This window comes from Lytechinus pictus, chromosome 2 (genome assembly GCF_037042905.1).
Source record: "Lytechinus pictus isolate F3 Inbred chromosome 2, Lp3.0, whole genome shotgun sequence".
NCBI lineage: Eukaryota > Metazoa > Echinodermata > Echinoidea > Temnopleuroida > Toxopneustidae > Lytechinus > Lytechinus pictus.
The window spans coordinates 1,994,578-2,019,035 of record NC_087246.1 but is presented as its reverse complement, the minus strand read 5'-3'; the positions used below and the strand labels follow the sequence as shown (position 1 = coordinate 2,019,035).

At 37.4% G+C, this 24,458-nt stretch overlaps 1 protein-coding gene and 1 long non-coding RNA gene across 2 annotated transcripts; both read right to left on the bottom strand.

Moving 5' to 3' along the window:
* Positions 1 to 9,770: 9,770 nt before the first annotated feature.
* Positions 9,771 to 23,784, bottom strand: LOC129276503 (sialate:O-sulfotransferase 1-like). Its single transcript, XM_054912885.2, has 3 exons — positions 23,583 to 23,784; positions 18,154 to 18,342; positions 9,771 to 11,484 (listed from the first exon to the last, which is right to left on the bottom strand). Exons 1-3 carry the CDS (start codon positions 23,782 to 23,784, stop codon positions 11,102 to 11,104), a joined length of 774 nt encoding a protein of 257 aa, XP_054768860.2. The 3' UTR covers positions 9,771 to 11,101.
* On the bottom strand, positions 11,944 to 13,126 carry LOC135153260 (uncharacterized). Its single transcript, XR_010292725.1, has 2 exons — positions 13,062 to 13,126; positions 11,944 to 12,528 (listed from the first exon to the last, which is right to left on the bottom strand). It is a non-coding gene; the product is annotated as an uncharacterized LOC135153260 (long non-coding RNA).
* Positions 23,785 to 24,458: the final 674 nt, after the last annotated feature.

The following is a 24,458-nucleotide window of genomic DNA, read 5'->3' as shown; positions in this document are numbered from 1 at the left end:
AGAGTTAAATCCATCTGCTCTGAGGAAAAAGATTCGCATATGCGATCGACTTATTACTCTTCGGAAAACACAAGAGGACAGAACTTCAGAGAGAAACGGCTAGTGATCCAATTCCCAGATCATTATGGCAGATTTGGCCTGAGTTGGCCTGAAACAATCCAAGAGTTATTGAAATCCCTTAGGCAGTATTGGTCGTATAGAGATAACATCGGATTATCACATGGAGTACTCTTCACGGGAAGTCAAGTCATCGTACCGAAGTCACTGAGGAATGATATCCTTGGACAGCTTCACCAAGGACACATGGGAATCGAAAGTACCAGACGACTTGCTCGTGAGACAGAGTTCTTGTCAAACATCAACGAGGACATCGACCAGTTGATAAAGCAGAGTGAAACATGCCAGAAACATCAAGCAAGGCAGCAGAAGAAAAGAAGTGGAATATCAAGCACATTACTTCTTCTCCACACTATCCAAGATCAAACGGATTAGCTCAGAGGATGGTTCGTACAGTCAAGAATCATTTGACAAAATGTTCTCAGACTGGCCAAGACAGTCAACTAGCAATAATGACCCTGAGAGCAACTCCAGTCGAAAGTAACTTGAGATCACCAGCAGAAATGTTATTTGGTAGACCCATCAGAACCACATTATCAAGTCACTATTTCTCGAGAGATTCTACTACTACTGATTTTCTCTTGAATAGGCAAGACAAGGTGAAGGAAGTGCATTATCGACATGCAAGTTATAATCTACCACCTCTGCATGTAGGACAGCCAGTGAGAGTTATACATCAAAGATAACACACTTGGATACCAGCTAAAGCATCCAAAGTCTGTGAGGAACCCAGGTCTTACGAAGTATCAAAGCCGAGCGGAGGAATCTTGAGAAGGAACAGATCACACATGAGGGAAATTCCATCCACCACCCCCACTCCAAAGCAGGGCTCGAAATTAGCGGTTGCCGGGGTGACGTTGGCAACCAAAACTGCCATCATGGTTGCTCGGATGGCAACCAAGAAAGTTCCGTGGTTTTTTTATCAAAGAGAATAAAAATCTCTTGAATTTTGCAGCAAGCAAAATTGCTTTTCCAGTCCAAAGTTTACAACTTCTGGATCAGGAATATATCTTCCAAGATCACATTGGCACAAAGTTTTAGTTAAAAAAGATCGCCCAAATCTAGCATGAGCCTGCCAATGACTTCTAAGATTGACTGCCTGTCTGTCAAAGTCGTCCCTAAGAACCATAAAGCTTACATTTTGACATGATATAAGTTAATTGTTGCAAGTTGTAAAATGCAATTTACAGGAGGCATTTTCCGTGGTACTGATTCGTCACCACATTTTCTACTTTTGAAAATATTAAATAGATTAATAACACAACCTTACACATCTCAATGTTCCAAAAAGACCTTCCCCTTCTTTACATTGGTCAACAGAGGTTTTTGTCATTTTTGGCACTTTAATGTATCAGAATTGTTTAATTCAAATCGTAAAGAATAAAAATAACCCACTCAATTAATTTCTCATAATCAGAATACCCTCATTTGTAATTTGTTTTCCTATGACGTCGAATTGAAAAGTTTTGTTAAGAGTTTTTTGTCAGAATCCAAGATGGCCGTCAAGGTGGCGGCCAAGGGACAATATTCAAGTTTTCAGAAGATCAAATAAATTAATTCAGTATACGACTCCAGGATTGAAAAAGGTGTAGGTTAGAAAAACTAATCAATATGTTGAAAAGGGTGGTCAAGATAATGACAATATAGTACATTTAAGTCTGTAAAATGCAGTAAAAAAAAAAAACTCAATTTCTTAATAATTGTATATTATTATACAGGAAAGTTTTTTAGAAAGTTTCAAGACAATTCCTTTATTTTCCTTAGATATATGGTAAATCAAGTATTTTGCAAATTTTTATTTTTGGGGGAAACAATTTTAAAATGCACTTTTCTTATTAAGATCTCAGCCGAATTACCTTTTCATTACCTATGAATAATATCAACTTGTAGAAAATTTATTCATCTTTCATATGACACTAATTTTGTGTTCGAAAACCTGATAAACCTGATTTAGGAATACAGGCCATAGATTCAAAATACAGATAAAGTGGGGGTAGCTTCGACATATTCCTTTGAGTTGTGTATTGATGTGTAAGAACTTCATCTCTATTACCTGCAGTGCAAGTGTATCTTATAACTGTTTCCAAGAGACTTCATTGAATAAATTTATATATAATGTAACAGAAACACCTTTTTTGCCTTTACATCCTTCTGAATCACATTTCTATTACCATTCACATTACATACTGTACATTACGGTGTGTTAGTCATACCAACACAATCGATGCGAGAGGCTGATCCAAGCTATTGTATTATTTGAATGACATACCATTCATCACTTTGCAATCGTTTTCATGGGTGTGACTGCCACACTGAGGTTGCTTTTTGGCCTCACTTTAGCGCAAAATCGCTTAATACATTCAGCAAATTTTCCTTTTATCTGAAGCAAATGAAGATACTTATGGTGGCATGAAGCCTGCCAATATTCTCGTTGATACATCCTCTTTCATATCAAATGTTGAGATTGTGAATCTATTACTAACATTCATGATAAATCTGATCAATAACAGTGCATGTGCATTTTTTTTACCAAAAACATACAAATTTTGGCCAAAAGTCTTAATTCTTTCAAAAACTATATCAACCGACTTTAAATCGAAGAATAAAGGGATTGTAGTAAATTCTACCAACAAAATAATATATAAGTTTGCATTTTATTAAGGCCTATCTCCATTTTCTGGGTTGAAAATGTGACAATATACATTAGTGTATCCAAGTCTCCGATATGCAGTAAAAAAGCTGAATTTCTGGAAATTGAATTTTCAAGTTTGAGACATTGTAAGTTTGTGACTAAAAACGATATCGATTTGGAATTTCGTCCGCTTAATAGTTGTATATTAGGAAAGTTTTCTAGAAATTTTTGAGGCGATTCCTTTATTTTCTTTAGATTTATGGTAAATCATGTATTTCGCAAATTTTCCATTTTTTGGAAAAAATTATCAAAATTGATCTTTTCTTATCAAAATCTCAGCCGAATTAGCTTTTCATCACCCATGAATAGTATCAACTTGTAGAAAATTTATTTATCTTTCATATGACACTAATTTTGTGGCAAATAAATGTTTGTGTCGGAATCTATGTACGAAAAACCAAATCCCATGAATATGGCGGCCATTTTGGACGCCATCTTGAATTTGAACCCCATGGGACAATATTTCGTTTTGGGAACATCAAAATTCATTCACTACACATCTTACGGATTACAAAAATGTAGGTTAAAAAAATATATCATTCGGGTGCATGGGAACCCTATCTCTCTCCCCTACTATTTACTTCCCCTCCATATCTGCTAAAACATTACATGTAATGATTATTAAATGAATTTATACACACTACTTCCTAATTTTATTGAGGGATTGTTTGTTTTAAGAAAAAATCATTTGCACTATAAGAAGATAAAGGCAGGCGCGAATCCAAGGGGAGGGGGGTCCGGCCCCGCCCCCCTATTTTTGGCAACCAACCAATAAAAAGGTCCTTTTAACTTGAGAGAAACGCTGAAAAACAGAAAGAAAAGTACGAAGGAGGTATTATACCCATGTTTAATTTACGGTCTCGTTGCGGCCGGCCCGACCCCCACAGGCTTACTCGCAGTGGCACCGAAATCTGTCATGTCTGTTGGTTCACAATAAGTAAGCAAACCCATGAGCAAACCACGCTACCGCAACTGCGCGCGCATCAAGCCTACATTCTCCCGCACCTGGGTCTCCTGCACTTCAACGGTCGATTAGCTCTGCAGATTACCATAATTATGCGCACAAGTAGGCCATAAAACAATATTTTAAAACTGCTCGTCCGGTTTTTATGCCTTAATATCATCAGATTTCGAGCTCTCATTAATATTAGACTGATAAATAAGGTAGCAGTTTAATGAATTCCTAATAATGAAATTGTCCCTTTTTCAGAATGGAATATCGATATCGACAAATTTCATCTCGCGCTTAGAAAGAGGAAGAGGAAAATAGTCATTTTCATATGATGACAAATGTCCTTGCAATTTCCCCGGGTGCTTGGTCTAAAACATATCATTTTAAAAAAATCGGCTCGCGCTTCGCGCTCGCATCATCTCCACTTCACAATTTTCCTATACGATGCTTGAAATGGTGCAAAACCCTCTTCAGATCGCCATCAATTTTTTTTTCAGCTCCCGCTCGCGCATTATTGATTTTCATAATAAATGTATTTCGAATTCCCAGATTCTAGGTCTTAACAGTTAGGCCGCAACACCGAGAAAAAGAAATTCGTGTGCATGAATACGTAATCAGCTGAGAGACCCAATTTCTATCGTCCTAGCAGACCATAAAATCTAATAGTAATCACGTAAAATCGTATACCATTTGAAAGCTTAAGAGTTATAATTTTAAGAAAATGTAATCATTAAGGATAATCTATTGAAAATATGAATAATTTGGAGGAAATTCATCTAAAAATTTGCTTATTTTTTAACCGTTAAACATGGGCCTGGAACGCCAGTGTAATAGCCCGAGATACAAAATAATGTTTGAGGTACGAGTCGAAAGAATGTTATTCCCTCTTGAAGAATCTTATACATGAATAATCGGTTGAACCGTATCTCCTCCCAGGATCCGCCACGCCCGGGCTTCAAAATTGCACCGCGTGTCGGGCCTTCCACTCTTCACGGACTCGCCACACTCGCAGCCCATGACGACATCGCACAACGAAGTCGTCGTCCGATTCTTCCACCGAAAATCGCCGTAGACCTGCGTGTTGTAGCCCGACATTCAACCATTACAGACGACAGACGCGTCACGTGGGTCGTCTCGCTCCGAACGCCGCGTTCTGATTGGTCAGCCAGCACGGCCGGGTACGTGATATGATTTCGGTATTGGCGTGGGGCTCTTTCGATCGTGAAAAAGAGGAGTTTGATGTACTTATGTACGTGTTTACTGATGTGAACAAGTAACGTGTACACTTACGGAGAGGTTGCTAAGCAAGAAGTAAGAAGACGTAAAAAGTACTTATGGTAAGATTGCATTTTATTTTATTGAAAATATGGCAGTCAACTTCATTGAATTTGCACAGAAATGTACAGTTGACGAGAGCGGTACATATAAGTTAGATCTACCGCTCCATACACTGTGTGTCAGTGTGACACTCGCTAAAAAAACGTGGCGAGATCTTTGATTTGATTCATATTGTGTAGAATTTAAAGTGAACGTGAAATGAGATTTTGGCATTCTGTCACAACTGAAATGCACTTTCGCACCGGGCGATTTTCGCCAATTAATTTTGGCACAATATAATAATTTTCGCACAAATTTTGTCCAGATTTATTCCCAAATGTCTAATCAATCTATAACCTGAATTTCAGCCACATCGAGCATCGGAAACGAGTGTATTTCGGCTTCGATCTCGACGCCTTCGTTTGAATTCTCAGTTGGACTTCGCCTTCGCCGTATTTGCGATATGGACTGAAGTTAGCGATCATAATAATGTCCTCCTTTGATTCTTTTGTTCTTAGTTTTCTGCCCATTGCTTTCATCCTTTTTTCTTTTTCTTTTTTATTTAACATTTTTTTTCCTTTGACTCCTTTCACTTTGTTCTTTCTTTTTACCCTTTTATTTATCCTTTCTTTACCTTTCACTTATTCTTCTTTCTTTTCTTTCGTCCTTCCTTTCCTTTATACTTCCTTATTATTTTCTTTCTTTAATCCTTTTTTTTTTTAGTGATAAAGGGGACAAAAAAAATAATAATAAATAAAAAAAAATAAACTTGCGTCTTTTTAAAATGTTTTCTTCCTCCTTTACTTTTTGGGACCAATTGAAATAAAAAACAGTAAAAAAATAAATAAATAAAATATATGGCGGGGGCAATAAAATGAATATCAGCTAATGCAATGAAATACCATCAACAAGTAAATAAAAGGGTTAATGTAAATCCTCCAAAACCAAATACTTTTTAAACTTCCCTTTTTATAGTTTAAATGAGGGGCAATATTTTTAAACCCTACTTTAACTAACTATCATATTCGTCCAACTTCAATAGCATTTTAATTTTCTTATCTGTATTTCTTTAACTCTTTATCACTTTTTACTTTCTCACTATTACCTTTAATCAATCATATATTTTTCAAAACAAATTACGATTTCAAATAAAAACCTAACTTTCACATTCCTTTCAAACCACAACCTTCTCTTAAAAAAATCAAATGTTTATTTCTTTCCCTATCTTGAATAAACCTTTTTTTTTCTAAATGACATTATATTATCTTGAACGGTGGCCCACTATTTTCGTTAGACTCTAGTCTTTCATTTGATGCTGGGAATATTCCAAGAAAATATCGAAAATATAAGTTCTCGATGATTTATTCCTTATTTTTTTAATTTTTCTGCCGGAGAGGAAAAAAATGGCAGCCGTGCATGTGTTGGGTGAATTATCGGATGGTCTAATATCACTTGGTCTACTTATCAGTTTGTCCAACTTCACATAGTCTAAACTCATTTCGTCTACAACCAGTTCGTCTAATATCCAATTCGTCTAATTCCCACTTGGTCTAATATCCAATTGGTCTAATTTTCATTTGGGCCAATAACCAGTTGGGCTAATTCTCACTTGGTCTAATATCCAATTCGTCTAATGAGCAGTTGGACTAAAACCATTTAGTCTAATTTCCAGTTGGTCTAACACTACTTGGTCTAATTTCGACTTCGGCTAATTTCCACTTGGTCTAATTTTCATTTCGTCTAATTGTCACATGGTCTAATGACCGTTTGGTCTAATTTCCACTTGGTCTAATTTCCATTTAGTCTAATGTCCACTTCATCAGTTTATCACCCGAGAGACAAAAACGGTCGGTTCAACTGAAACTAAGCGTTTGGTTTGTGGTTATTGAGCTCGCGATTCATTACATCGGTCCGACTTCCTGTATGCATTACCTTGCTGACAGGGAGTATGCGATGGCGCTCCAGCTACACAATGAATGCACGCGAAATCACGATCTTACTCAGTGTCATGGGGAATTAAACTTGGCAATGTTTCAGGTATACGGAAGCAGGAGACCGTCAAAATCACGGATATACGTCGTGTCGTAATACAATTACTACACGACGTAATTATTTACGTCGTGTAGTAATTCGAAATACCACACGACCAGAGGCGTCGATCCTGGGGGGCAGGGGGGCGATCGCCCCACCAATGAAAATATTGGGGGGGCAAACATATCATTTTGCCCCCCCCCCCAATAATTCCGGATATGCATTAAAAAAAAACAAGATTGTAATGTTCAGCAAGCGAGATTGAGATACACAACTCGTTCTTTATTTAAAATCGTGCTCAAAATGTCCGCTTTTCAGATTGGAATATAAAAATTTTCAGCTCGCGCTTCGCGCTCGCATCATTTCTGTAGCAAAAACCCATACTTTTCATGATTAAATTGGTGAATGTAAATGTCCCATTTTCAGTTCTAAGCCTCAAAAGAACTGCTTCAATTTGCAATCATCTTTTCTTGGATATATAGCTTGTTCTTTATCAAAAACGTCCAGTAAACTGTCATTTTTTCAGATCGAAATATCAAAATTTTCAGCTCGCGCTTCGCGCTCGCATCTATTCTCTTTTAGATACAAATCTTAATCATTGGTACCAAAAATGCTTAGAATATCAAGTTTTCAGCTCAGAATATAAAGAAATTTGAGCTCACTCTCGGCACTCGTACTATCTGTGTAGTGAGATACGTGTCTGTGTCTCATGAGTCATACATATATATAGATATATACATATATATATATATATATATATATATATATATGTGTGTGTGTGTGTGTGTGTGTGTGTGTGTGTGTGTGTGTGTGTGTATATAATATATATATATATATGTATGTGTGTGTGTGTGTGTGTGGGTGGGTGGGTGTTTTGTACGATCGAGCGCCTTTGGAACGTTAATGATTTCGCCCCCCCAATCTGAAAAATGGATCGACGCCCCTGCACACGACGTAATTATTTACGTCGGGTAGTAATTAGAATTACTACACGACGCAATTCCGAATTACTGCCCAACGATTTAATGTCATGACTCATGACGTTAAATGAATTAGTGTCGCTACATCAAATAATTTACGTCGTGTAGTAAATTCAATTACGACACGACGTATATCCGTGTTTTTGACGGTCTCCTGCTTCCATACAGGTAGAGTCTTGTGGATCCAGACGTGAATTCCAAATATACATGCTTGCTGTACTGAATTCAGACGTGGTTGCTGTACTGAACTGACGTGGTTACTGGCAGTGGCGTACCTAGGATTTTCCACAGGGGGGGGGGGGCAAATTCGTCCGCCAAAAAATTTGACAAGCAAAAAAAAAAAAAAGATCTTTAACCACAAATAAAGGATTTCGTACCAGAAAAAAATGGACAAGCATAACATAATGGTTAGTCGCATGCATTTGAGTGTCCGAAAGTCCACACACACAGCTTCAACACAGGGAACGGTGGTTTTCATGAACGTAATATTGCAGAAATCCGGTATATCTTTATAACCACTAGCGTACCTACGGGGGGGGGCAGGGGGGGGGCAGTCTGCCCCCCCCCCTGACGAGTCACAACCAATGCAAAAAACGTATACATGCCCCCCCTGACGAGCTTGAAATTTTTTTTTTGCCCCCCCCCCTGACGAGGTTGAAGAACTTTTTTTGCCTCCCCTGGCGAGCTTGAAGACCTTTTTTTTTTTTTTTTTTTTTTTTTTGGCTTGTAAATTTTTTGGCGGACGGTTTTGCCCCCCCTGTGGAAAATCCTAGGTACGCCACTGTTTATAACTATGAATAATCTCACACAAGATTGATAATAGTGTGAAAAGTGTATCCAATTCCATTAATTTGAAAAACAGAAATAACCATTAACACTGAAGTTTCTGATTACAATGAAACCCAAATGATACACACATTTTAATGGACAAAATTCATATTTTGCGTATTAATAAATATAATTTGACAGACATGTTCAAAGCTACATGTACACATATGTAAATCTTATTTCCAAATTTATAAATAAGGCTACTCTTTCCTTGTAAACATAATGATTGTCAGATACGTTCCAATAATGCAATTCTCTATTCTGAGCTTTAGATTTAACAGTTTATAAAGTACCAGGGGCAATTGTAACATGGTGTTATATCTGCCCCGACGAGGGCGCCACATTTGGAAAGATGATTTTATATCTTAACATTTGATATTCTCTGTTGAAATGTTAGCTGAATACACTGGCCTAAGTCTTAGAACATATTTTCTAAACATATAACAATGACAGTTATAGCTCAATTACATATTTTTCCAGAAGAAAAATACTTTCCTATTTAAAAAAATGATTATTTTGCTGTAGAAAGTTCCACGAATCGTTAGATTTGCTTCCGCTCAAACAGCCTGTGGAGCGACAGAATGAAAAAGGTTTTCACCCCAAATTAAGGTTATTTCTTCCAAGGCAAATTCGACAAGCAAAAAAAAAGAAAATAAAAGAAAAAGTTTTCACCCAAAATTAAAGGTCATTTCGTCCACGGAATATTTCCCAAGCAAAAAAAAAGGTCCTCGCTCTCAAAGGGGGGGGGGGCACATTTGTGTTAGTACGGCATTTTACACTACAAATTCTGATTATGCCTCTCAAAGGGAGGGGGCACGGGTGGGATGTGTCCCCCCCCCCCCCCGTCCCCCTGGATCCGCAAGTGGGTTGGAGGGGTGACAACATTTTCCAAATGTTGGATTTGGCGCTTTAAATGGTTCGAGCCAACACTTAAAATGATGGATTCAGCTTTATACAAGGTTTGATATAACATTTGGAAAAGGTTGTCACTCCTACAACCTTTCTCATGTTGATTTAACAACTCATTTTCAGAGTGCAAGTACACGAATCTAATCAATTAAATGTGCCTCGACAATATACAGACAACTGATATTGAAAACAGATTTTTTTTTTTGATGATGAGTGCAATGGAGGAATAAGCCTATAGTGATATAATACATGTATGTATAGAAAAATACAACTAACGAAATCAATGACCCATAAGCAGCATCTATTGAGTTTCTTTTTAGTTTCTATTTGGGGTCGCGAATGTCGAAACTGTTGTTTCAATATGTCAAGTGAATGCCCTTTTCTCTTCTCAATTATTTTATAAACTGTTTAAGAGGAACATTTCAATTTCCCTAAAACTTTTCCTCTTTTGGAGCGTACATAATTTTTTTTTCAACCACACCAAGTCAATTGAATTCGAGCTGATCTCCCCCCTCTAGTGTTGGCACGCTTCGCGGTCACTTATCGTCCCCTCCAAAGTTAAATCCTGGCTACGCGGGTGGTCATGACCACTTGTCGATGTTAAAGGACAAGTCCACCCCAACAAAGAGTTGATTTGAATAAAAAGAGAAAAATCCAACAAACATAACACTGAAAATTTCATCAAAATTGGATGTAAAATAACAAAGTTATGTCATTTTTAAGTTTCGTTTAATTTCACATAACAGTATACTCTGCACATCCTGGCCAGTATGCAAATGAGGTGATGACATCACTCACTCACTATTTCTTTTGTATATTAGTTCATGAAATAAGAAATATTTCAATTTTCTCCTCATTGTCCTGTGAAACAAAGTTTTATTTCTCCCTGAACTTTATTACCATTGGTTAACATTTTATGGTTCAGTCAAGTTGGTCCTTATCATGCTTTTTGTCAAATCTGTAAAAATAGAAATATTGTATAATCCAAACAATAAAAAAAACAAAAGAAATAGTGAGGGACATCATCGATTCTCTCATTTGCATTTGACTAAATTGTGCATATAACTATTTCGTGAAAAATAAGCGAAATTTTAAAATGTCATAACTTTATTATTTTACATCCGATTTTCATGATTTTGATGGAATTTTCAGCATTATGCTTGTCTGATTTTTCTCTATGGATCCAAATCAACATTTTTCTGAGGTGGACTTGACCTTTAAGACTATGTACCCTGGTGGAAAAAAAAAACCCTATAAAATGCCTTGGTTCTACAATTATATATCATTAGGAAATGAGCTTAGTTCTAATGGTGGTTTCTCCAAGCCCTCTTGTTTAATCAATTCAAGATATTTTTTCAAAGATTCTTCCACGGGACTCCTGTCTACCTGTGAAAACAGATCCAGTGTTTTATTCAACTTTGGTCTGTGAAATTGTCCCTCTGAATTTCTTACTGTACATGCAAGTCTTTCTTCATCAATCGTTACGTTAAGATAATTCAATATTCGTCGCAGTTCATCCTTAAGGTGAAGTTGGAGTTGTTCATAGTACACGATTAACATCGACTTGCAGGTGTGGCCCAAGTGGTTGCATTCTAAGATGTATCTCTCGTAGAGCTTAAACCATTTTGGGGCTTGATTCTTGACGAAATTACTCCATCCTGTATTAAGAAGTGAATAATATTGATTGCATATCTTCAGACAGAGTATTGGCTTAGAAAGATGCACAAGAAAGGGTAAATTGCCAATTCGTCTACTGCCAACTCGTTCAATCACCACATGATCTACTTTCATTTAGTCTAATGCCATTCCGTCCATCAACATTTTGTCTAACAACAATTTGGTCCATTAACCATTTGGTCCAATCATCACTTCGTCTAATCACCATTTCGTCTGTGACCAATTCGTCTCATAACCAGTTGGTCTAATATCCATTTTATTTTCATTCATTTTGCACAATAATAACACTTAGTCCACTTAGACCAAATGGCATATAGACTAAAAGGCTATTGGACCAACTGGTTATTAGACGGTGTCACGAGCGAAACTGCTCTAATTAACTCATTAATCTACAGGCTACTTAACCACCCTGAATAAAAGACCAAAGGATATTCAAGATATAAATGAAGTGATCAATTTAATGTCATAAAATATAATAAGCCATTAACATTGAATCGTTGAGAACATAAGTATATTGGCAAATGGATATTCAATAAATCTTTGCATATAAAAATCATAAAATGCCATATATGCATAAGAGGAATATAATCATCATCGATTGTTTATGGGAAGAGATCGATCTAAAAATAGGCCTTTAAATTATGTTACCGAAAGTCTTAATCGGGTAAAGTGGAGTTCGAAAAACAGAAGAGATCGACAAACCACGGCGACTACGAAGAGGCGACGATTACGACGAAGAACATGTCGATGATCGATGACAACGAAGAACAATTATGGGACGATGAAAACGCGACGCACATCATCAGCGAAGACACGTGTCCTTGAAGAACGAAGAACCATAGTTGAGTTGAAGCTCTATAACTAGGAAGAATTATGGTCGAGTCCGACGACAGAAGCTTCGGCTGACTGAAGTGAGTCATTCCCCTCTGTGACTCATGACCTTGACATAGCGGGTATAGGTGCTACCCTGACCTACGTACGTTGACTCTACATTAACCCTGGGTTGACCCTAGGTTGACAGCCGCCTAAAATAGGAATAGACCAAATACTTAACAGCAAAGACCCTAACAATTTTCTATTCACAAAGATGTCAGCTTATCGAAATTAGCTGTCATATTATCAAAGTAAATAAATAACAAGCTTTTATTAGCATGAGCTTTGTGATAGTCAAAAATACATAACAGTGTGGAGAAATCTAATATAATTAACTTTCTCTCTGAATCGTAGATCGATTATATAATTGACTTTAACAGACTTGCAAAATACGTTTCCTTCACCGGAGGTATCACATGAAATATTCATAATTTGCAAAACAAGCTTTTTATAAATGACACAGAATTGTACGACTTTAAATAGCAAAATACAACTTTGTTCATTTTAGTAAGGATAATTGTATTCACTTTGAGGAATGGAGTAAGATAAGAAATATATGTAATTTGGTGACAAAATGAGCAGAATATATATATGTAAATCTATCTTTCTTTCCGAAAACAGACATGCCATATTAAGCATAAGAATTGTATTAACATTAAAACCATATAAACCAAACATTACTTACAATTCGGCATGAGTAGAAAGGAACCTGCCCGCACTGTGGCACACGCCCTTTTCCTTGGTTAGGAAGCACCCCAAAACGGACCTTCCTCTCCAAAATCAGAAGTCAGAGTGAGCTGGCTTGGCTTTTCTTGCCAGCACACCAAACAGAAATATGTAACACAAAGAGTCTGTCATCCTACACACCTGTTAACCTATAGTCTACTTATTATGACAACCCAGCCTGTTGAAATACCAGGCAACCTATCATGCCTATAGTTCAGTTACTAAGGTATGCAGTCCACATCTGTACATGGAGTTTAACAAAAGAGTTTAACAAAACATGGACTTTAACAAAAGGGTTATCTAACTTTGAATAAGATCCTACAATTACTCCCCAATTTAAAGAAAATGCTCTGATTTTCTTCCAGAAATGAGTTTAATCTTATTCAATGTGTAAAAATATATGATTCGCAGGATAAATGTGAAATATTAATATGCTCACTATATAGCACAGTAATTTACTACCCAGGTTCTCCACCAGAGGAAGGTCCGTTTTGGTGTGTTTCCTAACCAAGGAAAAGGGCGTGTGCCACAGTGCGGGCAGGTTCCTTTCTACTCATGCCGAATTGTAAGTAATGTTTGGTTTATATGGTTTTAATGTTAATACAATTCTTATGCTTAATATGGCATGTCTGTTTTCGGAAAGAAAGATAGATTTACATATATATATTCTGCTCATTTTGTCACCAAATTACATATATTTCTTATCTTACTCCATTCCTCAAAGTGAATACAATTATCCTTACTAAAATGAACAAAGTTGTATTTTGCTATTTAAAGTCGTACAATTCTGTGTCATTTATAAAAAGCTTGTTTTGCAAATTATGAATATTTCATGTGATACCTCCGGTGAAGGAAACGTATTTTGCAAGTCTGTTAAAGTCAATTATATAATCGATCTACGATTCAGAGAGAAAGTTAATTATATTAGATTTCTCCACACTGTTATGTATTTTTGACTATCACAAAGCTCATGCTAATAAAAGCTTGTTATTTATTTACTTTGATAATATGACAGCTAATTTCGATAAGCTGACATCTTTGTGAATAGAAAATTGTTAGGGTCTTTGCTGTTAAGTATTTGGTCTATTCCTATTTTAGGCGGCTGTCAACCTAGGGTCAACCCAGGGTTAATGTAGAGTCAACGTACGTAGGTCAGGGTAGCACCTATACCCGCTATGTCAAGGTCATGAGTCACAGAGGGGAATGACTCACTTCAGTCAGCCGAAGCTTCTGTCGTCGGACTCGACCATAATTCTTCCTAGTTATAGAGCTTCAACTCAACTATGGTTCTTCGTTCTTCAAGGACACGTGTCTTCGCTGATGATGTGCGTCGCGTTTTCATCGTCCCATAATTGTTCTTCGTTGTCATCGATCATCGACATGTTCTTCGTCGTAATCGTCGCCTCTTCGTAGTCGCCGTGGTTTGTCGATCTCTTCTGTTTTTCGAACTCCACTTTACCCGATTAAGACTTTCGGTAACATAATTTAAAGGCCTATTTTTAGATCGATCTCTTCCCATAAACAATCGATGATGATTATATTCATCTTATGCATATATGGCATTTTATGATTTTTATATGCAAAGATTTATTGAATATCCATTTGCCAATATACTTATGTTCTCAACGATTCAATGTTAATGGCTTATTATATTTTATGACATTAAATTGATCACTTCATTTATATCTTGAATATCCTTTGGTCTTTTATTCAGGGTGGTTAAGTAGCCTGTAGATTAATGAGTTAATTAGAGCAGTTTCGCTCGTGACAGACGGAATGGCATTAGACTAAATGAAAGTAGACCACGTGGTGAGTGGACGAACTATGGTAGACCAAATGATAGTAGACGAGTTGGCAATTGGACGAATTAGCATTAAACGAATTGGAAATAAACCCAAGAAAGTAATAGGTTTACCTTGACGTGTAATGAGAGCCTTCTCAATTTCACTATTAGCCACAAGTTTCAAATGCAGATTAGAAACATAATGTTGCTTTTATTATGATCAAAATATCCATGGAAAATAAATTACATGGAAATGAGTCAACGTCTTTATGGGGCACAATATTGCGGATTGGACAAAATTGTTATTTTTAATTATGAAGTCGAGAGCGAAAAAAGATTTTTTTAAATGTGAAAAGTAAATCTGACGTGATATAATATTCAGATAATATCTAACTCACCCTTTTCACCTATTTTTTTTTTCTTAGCCTTTAAACTATCCGGTGCTTATAGAGCCCGTATCTATATACATCAGTATAATACACAGTTACAGGGGCGGTGGAGCGAAGTTGAAAGTGGGGGGAGCACACGGAAAAAGGGCACCTTTTCTTTTGAAAAGGGCACTTAAAGGGCATCTTAAAACAAAAAGAAAATATAACTTATATATACAGTGGCGTAATGGGGCAAATATTTTGATGGGGCTAGATATATCGTGTCACGTAAATTCAAAAGAAGCTGCGAGCGAGGAAAACAATTGACATTTTTATAACGAAATCCCATTTTGTGATAGATTTTGACAACTAATATTTAAAAAAATAATATCATATTTCACCCTACTCTCTTTTCTTTTCTCTTTTTTTTTCTTGGTCGTGAAAAATTTGGCGAGGGGCCTATGCTCATCTACCCCACTCACATGACTCATGAAGGTTAAGGCATGTAGAATTATTCTTACAAGTTTTCTATTAACATAATCATAAAAATTAGAATATTGTTTTCTTGTTTCAAAGGGGCACTCGTTAACACGTAAAATGGGTCCTTCTCAGGTGAAAGGGGCACAGAAGACGTTCGTGTGGGGCACTTTTAAAGGGGGGACTGATACGAGATAGGGCACTTACAATAAGGCAATGGGGTCTTTTTCGCACATAAAACGGTCCTTCTCAGGTGAAAGGGGCACAGAACACGTTCGTGAGGGGCACCTTTCTTGTGAAAACTGGGCACTGATTCGAGAAGGGGCACTTGCTCACACATAAAATGGGTCCTTCTCAGGTGAATTCGTGAGGGGGCATTTTTCGGTAAAAATTGATTCGAGAAATTGCATGCACACTCTAACACATAAATCGGGTCCTTCTCAGGTGAAAGGGGCACAGAACCCGTTCGTGATGACACATTTTTTTTAATGGCACTTATACGGGAAAGGGCATTTGGTAACACCTAAAACGGGTCCTCCTCAGGTGAAAGGGGCACAGTACACGTTCATGAGGGGACATTTTTCTTGCGTAAAAAAGGGCACTTTTTCAGTGGTTCAAAAAATGTGGGGGAACTAGTGTGCCCCCCAGGATCGCCGCCCCTGCACAATTATAATTAGATAGGGCCATAGGCTACCCCCTGGCTGGTATACCACTGCTACAAAAACTAAGGTAGGCCTAATGTAATCTACCAAAATATTTGATCTTGTAATTTATAGATTGCATAATAACAAAGTGAGGTGAAACAGAAATTCAGGAAGCATTCAAAATAAATTTTTAGCAGGAATGTTTACTATTAGTAGTAGTAGTAGTATTCTGAACTTCTTCATATTTTCATTAGTATAGATTTGAAAATATTTATGTATACCTTTATTTGTTATCTGGAATTTAAATTATTCAAATTTTTTAATCCCATTCTTCACATCAATTTTATTCATTATGAGAATTGTATTATTTGCATTATGTTGCACTAGTGAATGAGTTTGTAACATTTACCCAGTTAATATGTTGGATAGTATTCTAACTGGCCATGCATTTTTAATTCAATACTGTATTATCTTACACTGTTTATATTGTTTTACACACTTTGTAGTTATTGTTCACCAAATTTCCTATAGTGCCCCTAATTAGTTCATTACTTTCATTTCAGTGTTTTTCATACGATTTGTAGTTTATGTCTATATATTTTCCGTTCTTTAGTAATTTTCATGTTATCATTGTAAAAATATTTGTTACTAAACTTTTCCTAGATAACAACTTAAAATTTTATTTTTAATTACATGTATAATATTGATGATTTTTGTTGTAATCTTGATTCTGTTTTCATCATGTGTTTTTTTATGCTATTGTACCTGTATTTTTACCAGATTGTGGAAATAAATCAATCTAAAAGTAAAAAAAAAATCTAAATCGGGTCATTGATGAAAAACAGCTTTTTGCTGATCATTTGTACCTGACTAAATGTATTCTCGATGATATAGATAATGGTTGAGGGTATTATTTTCAAGGGAAGTCGCGATGACGATTTCTAGTCAAATCAACTTTTTGTGCATATTCTTTTGTGGGAAAAATAGACGAAATTTTAAAATGCACTATATAGCTTATGGCAGTCATAATCAAAAGTACTGATCTCTTGGGGCGTGGCCTATGGAGAAGGGGTGGGGCTTGGAAGCCAACCCCCCCAAAAAAAAAGTCCACGAGGAGTTCCAGGAGGAATTGGAAAATGTTGTTTTGGGTATTTCAGAGCTTTTCGGAGTCATTCCATAGAGGTCACAAATGTCACTAATCTTTAAGACTGCTGAAAGACCTTGCGAAAGTTTGACAAGCGGAAAAAAAGTTTTCACGTAAAATCTTTTCGTCCGCGGAAAATTTGGAAAAGCCCCAAAAAGATCCTCACATCCAAAGGGAGAAGGGCACATTTTGGACAAAGCGGTATATTTAAATTACGAATTTTGATATTATGGCTCTCAAAAAACGGGGGCACCGGCCGGCTGATGTGCCCCCCCCCCCGATCCGACTCCGGCGGATTCAGAACCAATTTCTCTTCGGCAGATATCGTTATTGGCTATCGTTTCTCGATCTGCATGCATACGGTAACCATTTCCTTCAAAATTATATAGGCCCTACCATTTTTATTTATCTATTTTAATAGGAAAATAAATAATAAGAAATTCAAACCGGGTCAGCCCGGCAGATATGGTTCCGAGTAAAGAACGATACCTGCCGGCGGAGTATCCGCCGGTGGAACGAGATCTGCTGCTACACCGGCACATAAACATAATGAAGATGAACCGAAGTAAAAAGATCCGTCCTCCCAAACAATTGCTCCTTAAAAATAGGTAGAAAACCAAAGAAACTACATTTACCTTCTGTTTTGAACACGCCGTCCTTTGCAAATCCAGTCTTATTCGATTTCTGTCTGTTAAACTCGGCCACCATTGCTCGATATGGATTACGTACAATTAAAATAGCACTATCCATTTTAGGATGAAAACGATGTGACTTGATTGTCAAAGTTCTCCCAGAGAAGGTTGGAACCCTTTCACCTATAAAACCTGTCGTAAATAGTATTGGGGAAAATAGAGTGCGGTATGGTTCTCATTAATTATTATAGTCTCAATGAACCGTGCTTAGGCCTACATAAAACTGATTTTGAGAAACAAGGTTGGCATTATAATTCAATTCAATATAATACCATTTATTTTTTGCCTATAAGGAAAATAATTTTCATTTTGAATAAGACGTTTTAAAGCATGCATGCATAATAGGATAAGTTGAAATGAAAACAATAGCATACTAAAGCAATGAATCATTGTGATATAAATTTCCTAATTAAATCAAATAATTCGTTGGCTTTATAGCAATCAGAATACAACATCATCAGGAAATACTATCGAGGTTAGGCCTATGCCATTTGGGCAGAGCATTACTGCTCCGGTTTTCATATCGATCTCTTCTTATTATGTTGACCTATGTTCATTGCACTATGCATTTTTAATCTAGTTTATAAATACAAGATAATTTAGAATAAATTTGTTTTAACCACAAATATTGTACACTGTTAGAAAATTTCTACTTAAAAAAAATCCTACAGCAGAGTCTCGAGAACACCTGGGGCGGTATTTTGGAACACTGTCATAACTTTTGTCTTAAATGTTGTCATTTCTCTCCGAGATGAGACACCGCTATGCTTGTCACCAACGAACGTGGAGGGCATCAACTCGGAGCTTCATAGTAGTGACGAAACCGGAAGTGTGCTCTGATTGGTCAGATATTTCATGGAGCCCGGCGGGCGAAATTATTTTTCCCACCGCAGTTGTGGAAGCCAATATGAATATTCATGACTTGCGTCTTCGGAATAAGAGTACGCATGCGCGTGGACCATGAATGAATCAGCCCCTTCAAATTGCCGGTACCCTTATATTGGCCTTAGCTAGGCTTATATGTAAATCCAATTCTTAAAAACTTATCAACTTGCCATTAATGACAGGGAAAAATGCTAGGCTAGGCTATGGCTAGCCTAGTCTAGCGCGCATATAACTTTATCTCAAATATGGACCTGTCTATACAGTGCGTATCAAAAAAAGGTCACACTTAGACAAAATCCTGTAAAATTATACATTTGTAATATCCTGAAGATTTTTCCACATTTTAACATTGATACAGATCCAATTAAGCAAATGACGATATAACTGTCGAAAAATATTTCCGCTTGAGTGAGCACCACTTACTTTTGAAAAGTTCATGAAAAATGATTTGCGCAGAACTTTGAAATAGTTATGCAAATAAAAGTAGACCTTAATCATGAAGAACACGTGGAATTTAGCTCATAAAATTGATTTGAAGATATCTTTTAACTTGTTTCCTTGCCCAAAACACTTCGAAGAGTGTATTTCGCCCGACCCCACTCCCCCACACACCGAGGCCATCTCGACGATATTTGCTTTACACTGAGCTGTCATTTACATGAAATTGCTTAGGCTTGATTTTTATTTTGTTAATCATTGTCAAGCTTGGAAAAAGTGTGGAGAAACAAGTATTAAAGGAAAAATGAAATGTAAACCCACTTTAAATGATAAAAACTTAGTGAAACAATGCTGGAGATGTCTGATATAAACTTTTATTCAGATTTAGTTATGTCCTCAGACCTCAGATCCAGCTGGCACAAAAAGGGTAAAGGTTGTGCTTACTAAGTGTTGAAATTTCAATTTGGGTGGCAAAATTGTTACAAAATGCTTGAATGTATCCATTTTATTTCTACTGACTAAAAGTGCAAGGGAAATGTATGAGAAATGTTTCGCAGGGTAAGTTTGATTTCACCCTTTCCCCTTGACACAGCGTGAAAACGAGCATTTCTGCGCGAACAGATTTCTGCGAGTTTTACAAAAATGGACAGTGCTCACTCAAGTGTAACATTCTGTCAAAACTTTTACTCTTATTAGATAGATGAGACCCAAACCCAACATAATATGTGAAAAAATTACCCACATCTTGTATATTTTTTAATTCCCAGGGCTTTTTCAAAGTGTAAATTTTTTTTGATACGCACTGTATAATGCCAGCGGCTGACTAATGCCATGATTTTGGTCACATTTGCTACGGCCGCCGTAGATTCTAAAATTTCTACGGCGAGTAGCAATTCTACGGTCGCCTCAGAATTTCCACGGCCACTTACTCTAGTGGTCACATATGTTACGGTCGCCGCACGGCGTATTTTTTAATTTATGGAGAAAAAAATCTGCGGCTGACGTATGTCCTTGAAATCATGACGTACGGTCGCCCTAGGGCGACCCTGCGCTGGCCGTAGGTTTTTGACAAATACTACGGCAGACGCGAGGTGGCCGCAAGGCGCCCTCACGGCGGCCGCAGGGGAACTATACAGTGAGTATACCATGAATTGCTTGTCACACTCATGATATTTTACATTAGACATTTCATTTCAGAAAGTTTTCAAAGTGTCGCACCATGCCCATGCGCGTATTCTGGGTGGGAGGGAGGGGGGGGTTCGGGGCCCGGGCCCCCGGGTAGGCGAAAAGGGGGCGCCAAAAAGAGGGAGGAAAGAAAGGGAAAGAAAAGGGAGATAAAAAAGGAGGGGGAAAGAAGAGAAAGAGAAAAGGGAGAAAAGAAAGAGAGAAGGAAACAAGAAGAAGAGAAAAGGAGAGAAGAGAAAAGGGGGAGTAATAAAAGTGGGGGGGGGGCAAATTGATGTTCGACCTAGGAAGGGGGGTCGCCAAATTAATGTTTGACACTGATCTGAATATTATACGATCAGTAATGTTCGACCTAGGAAGGGAGGGGGGAGGGGCAAATCGACCTTTGGGGTGATTCGCGCTTCGCGCTCGCATCGAATGATTAGTTAGATGGACATCCTGTTAATGATCACCTAAATTGCGTAGAATGTCTAGTTTTGGAACGAAATATAAAATAGGTTCAGCTCGCGCTTCGCGCACGGATCGAATAATTTTTAAGTGCCCATCCTGTTCATGATTACCAATAATGCTTAGAATTTCCAAACTTTGGGTCATTTTGGAATATAAAAAATTTTCAGCTCGCCCTGACAGATAGAGAGATACCCAACCTGCTCATGCTTACAAAACTTCTCAGAATATTATATTTTCAGGTCTATACACAAGCTATCAAAAATCGCGTTCGCATTATTTATCTGGACTTATGAAATAAATCTCCCTTAACCATGCTAACTTGTTTGTATGAATAATGTTAAGATGTTAATAAACGCTTTAGTCTTAAGTAAGAACTACACCCTAGGAAACAACAAAAATCAGCATTTAACTCCCCATGATAATACTAATAATAATGATAATAACGTCATATTTTACCCAAGTTAGCCGCTGGTGAAAGGGCAATGTCTGTGCTTCCTGGTCACATTTGTTCTAAAAAAAAAAGTGGTATTACATCATATTCATGGATAGATTACTTTTTATCAAGTCATCATTAAAAAAGTGCCTGGTCTGCAGTTGCCCTTTTTCATGTGATTATGAAATAAGATAATTCAACATGCATTTAAGACACCTGTTTGCCTGACGAGGAGGGGTCGCCATTTTTTCTGAAAAGTACACATGCATATGGGCTAAAATTATAGGTAGGGCCCCCGAGGTGCAAAATTCTAAATACGCGCCTGGTGGCTCCTGAGCAGATAACACAAAAGGAGAAGGGGAAAGGAGGGAAGAAAAACACGAGGGCAGCCGCACGGCCACCGTACGCTCGACGTACGGCCGCCGTAGACCGTTCTACGCCATGCCTACGGCTATTCTAATTTCTACGGCGAGCGTAGAAAATAAAAAAATGTTATAACTCCGCGTTAAAATTCTGCGGCCACCCCTACGGCCTGTAAAAAGTAGGAATCCGCCGTACGTCGACCCTGCGGCCACCGCAGATTTTCTGCGGCCGCCGCAGAAATTTCTCGAATTCAGGTATCTACGGCCGCCGAACGGCCGCCGTAGAGCAAATGTGACCAAGGTATAACTCAGAATTGGTTAATTCCGAACTTTACGTTTACTGTTTTGTAAACGTTAGACCGATGAGCTTGGTCGCCTTGGTTTAATAGGTCTAGTCCGTATATAGAACTAGATCTAGATTCTAGTAACACAATTGCCGATTTGGAGCACGAGAAATTAAAAACTTAATAATTGGTAAAGAAAACGCAGATCGATCTATTATATTTTGTTGATCAAGACGGGGATCAAGATCGACAGTTTACTCTGCGATTACAATATTAGTATAATGCAGAGCCGTGCGTTAAACATAGATCTAGACAGTTTACGTAACTGCTTATTCTGCTCACTGTGCCTGACGTTTGAATACGTTCCATGCTGATACAGCGTAGATCAGAGTCTATCAAGGTCTAGAGACTATCTGACTATACTAAGATAATTTTTTTTAGATCTAGGACTAGTTCTATAATTAGGCATTAGACAGGTCCAGATTTGAGATAAAGTTAATGCGCTTGCCTAAGCTATCCCTAGCCTAGGCTAGCCCTAGTCTAGTATTTTGTCTTGTCATTAATGGCAGTTTGATAAGTATTTAAAAATTGGATCTAGATATAGATCTAAGCCTATAAGGCCTATGTAACTAATGTAAGGGTATAATTTGAGGGTGCTGGTTCATTTGTGGCAACGTGAACGCTAACGTTAAATATACGCGCATGCGTACTCTTATTCCGAAGACGCAAGTCATGAATATTCATATTGGCTTCCACAACTGCGGTGGGAAAAATAATTTCGCCCCCGGGCAGCCTCTCGAGCTCTAGGAGGAACCAAATGAGGCTCTGGAAACTCGTCCTAAATCGAATATATCGCTGTTACCATAGTAGCAACCAGAACTTTGCACACGAAACGCAGATTGAATGTTTCCGTTGCAGATGCGAAACGCAAAAAAAAATTCTCATATCACGCAACTTGCATTACAGGACAGTCTTTTACGACGGGCCCAAAAGTCTCTTCCAAAGTCAACTTCCGTCGTAAATCTGCGGTGGCGTTCTCCAGCGAAAAGTCGGGATTATCGGTTGTAACAAGGCCTATGTAAGGGTACCGGTAACGGTAACATGTGTACTCTTATTTCGAAGACGCAAGTCATGAATATTCATATTGGAATCCGGAACTACAGTGGGAAAAATAATTTCGCGGCCGTTCGATCGGTGCGGAGGTAGGATACGGTTGGCTGGTATCTGGAACCATGGTATGACAGAAAATAAAGCTAGTATAAGAAATCCAACTTGGAAAGAGAGAGAGAAAAAAAATCGAGTCAGAGAAAATAGGGTGGGTATAGACGGGTGTACCTGCATTGACGAGTATGTAGCTTGGTGCCACATGTCCCGTGGCGTATCCGGTTGATGTCTCTATAAGATGTCTCACCCATGTATTACCAGAACCTGGATAACTTGCTAGAGCTGTCAGGGGGAATGTTCCATCTGGCATTAGTTTGGTATCATTGCAGGAAACAAGGCCTTTATAGATTGATGAAGAAAAAAAACCCGGCATATTTGAATTTGACCCTTCATAATTTAGTGCCTTAAACATGTTAAAAGCTGCTGTTTATGTTGATTAGAGGTATACAAGATACACCGTAGAGCCTTATGGAGAGGTGTAGACAGCGATGGGTATACAATCGTGCTCCACCCCCAGGTTTCAAGGTGGGGGAATTTTTGTTTAATGTAGTGATATTCTTTATAGGATATAAACCAATATTTATCATAATTATCCCCTCTATCATTATTATTATTATCATTATTATTATTATTATTATCATCATCATCATTATTATTGTTGTTGTTGTTATTGTTATTGTTTTATTGTTGGCTCTCTTTTTTTAGATAAGCAGTTTTCAGCAGCTTCTTTTTGCCATTGATCTCCTATTCTGCTGTTGTATCACTCCCATGTGATCCTCCTTATCTAATTTGTCTTGATTTATCCATATATGTTTGATTTTCTGTATTTGTATTTTAGTGTTTTCTTATTTACTTTCCTTCCACAGTTAAACTTGCATCTTTGTTTTTGTTTTTTTTTCTGGTATCTTTGTCTGGTCGATTTTACTTTTCAGCTTGATTTAATTACATGTGACTTTGTGTATTCGAATCATCATTCTGTTTTAGGTCCAGTTCATATTAGTAGACTTGTTAAGAGGTTGAACGCTGCATTTTTGAGTACAAATGTCC

Bases quoted from the DNA above. Each gene is read 5' to 3' on its own strand.
- LOC129276503 (XM_054912885.2), bottom strand. From the start codon at position 23,784: ATGCCGGGTTTTTTTTCTTCATCAATCTATAAAGGCCTTGTTTCCTGC. The intron at 18,343-23,582 runs GTACACCCGTCT...TATTTACGACAG, and splicing joins CTACATACTCGTCAATGCAG to GTTTTATAGGTGAAAGGGTT. The intron at 11,485-18,153 runs GTAAATGTAGTT...TTCTTAATACAG, and splicing joins CGGCGTGTTCAAAACAGAAG to GATGGAGTAATTTCGTCAAG.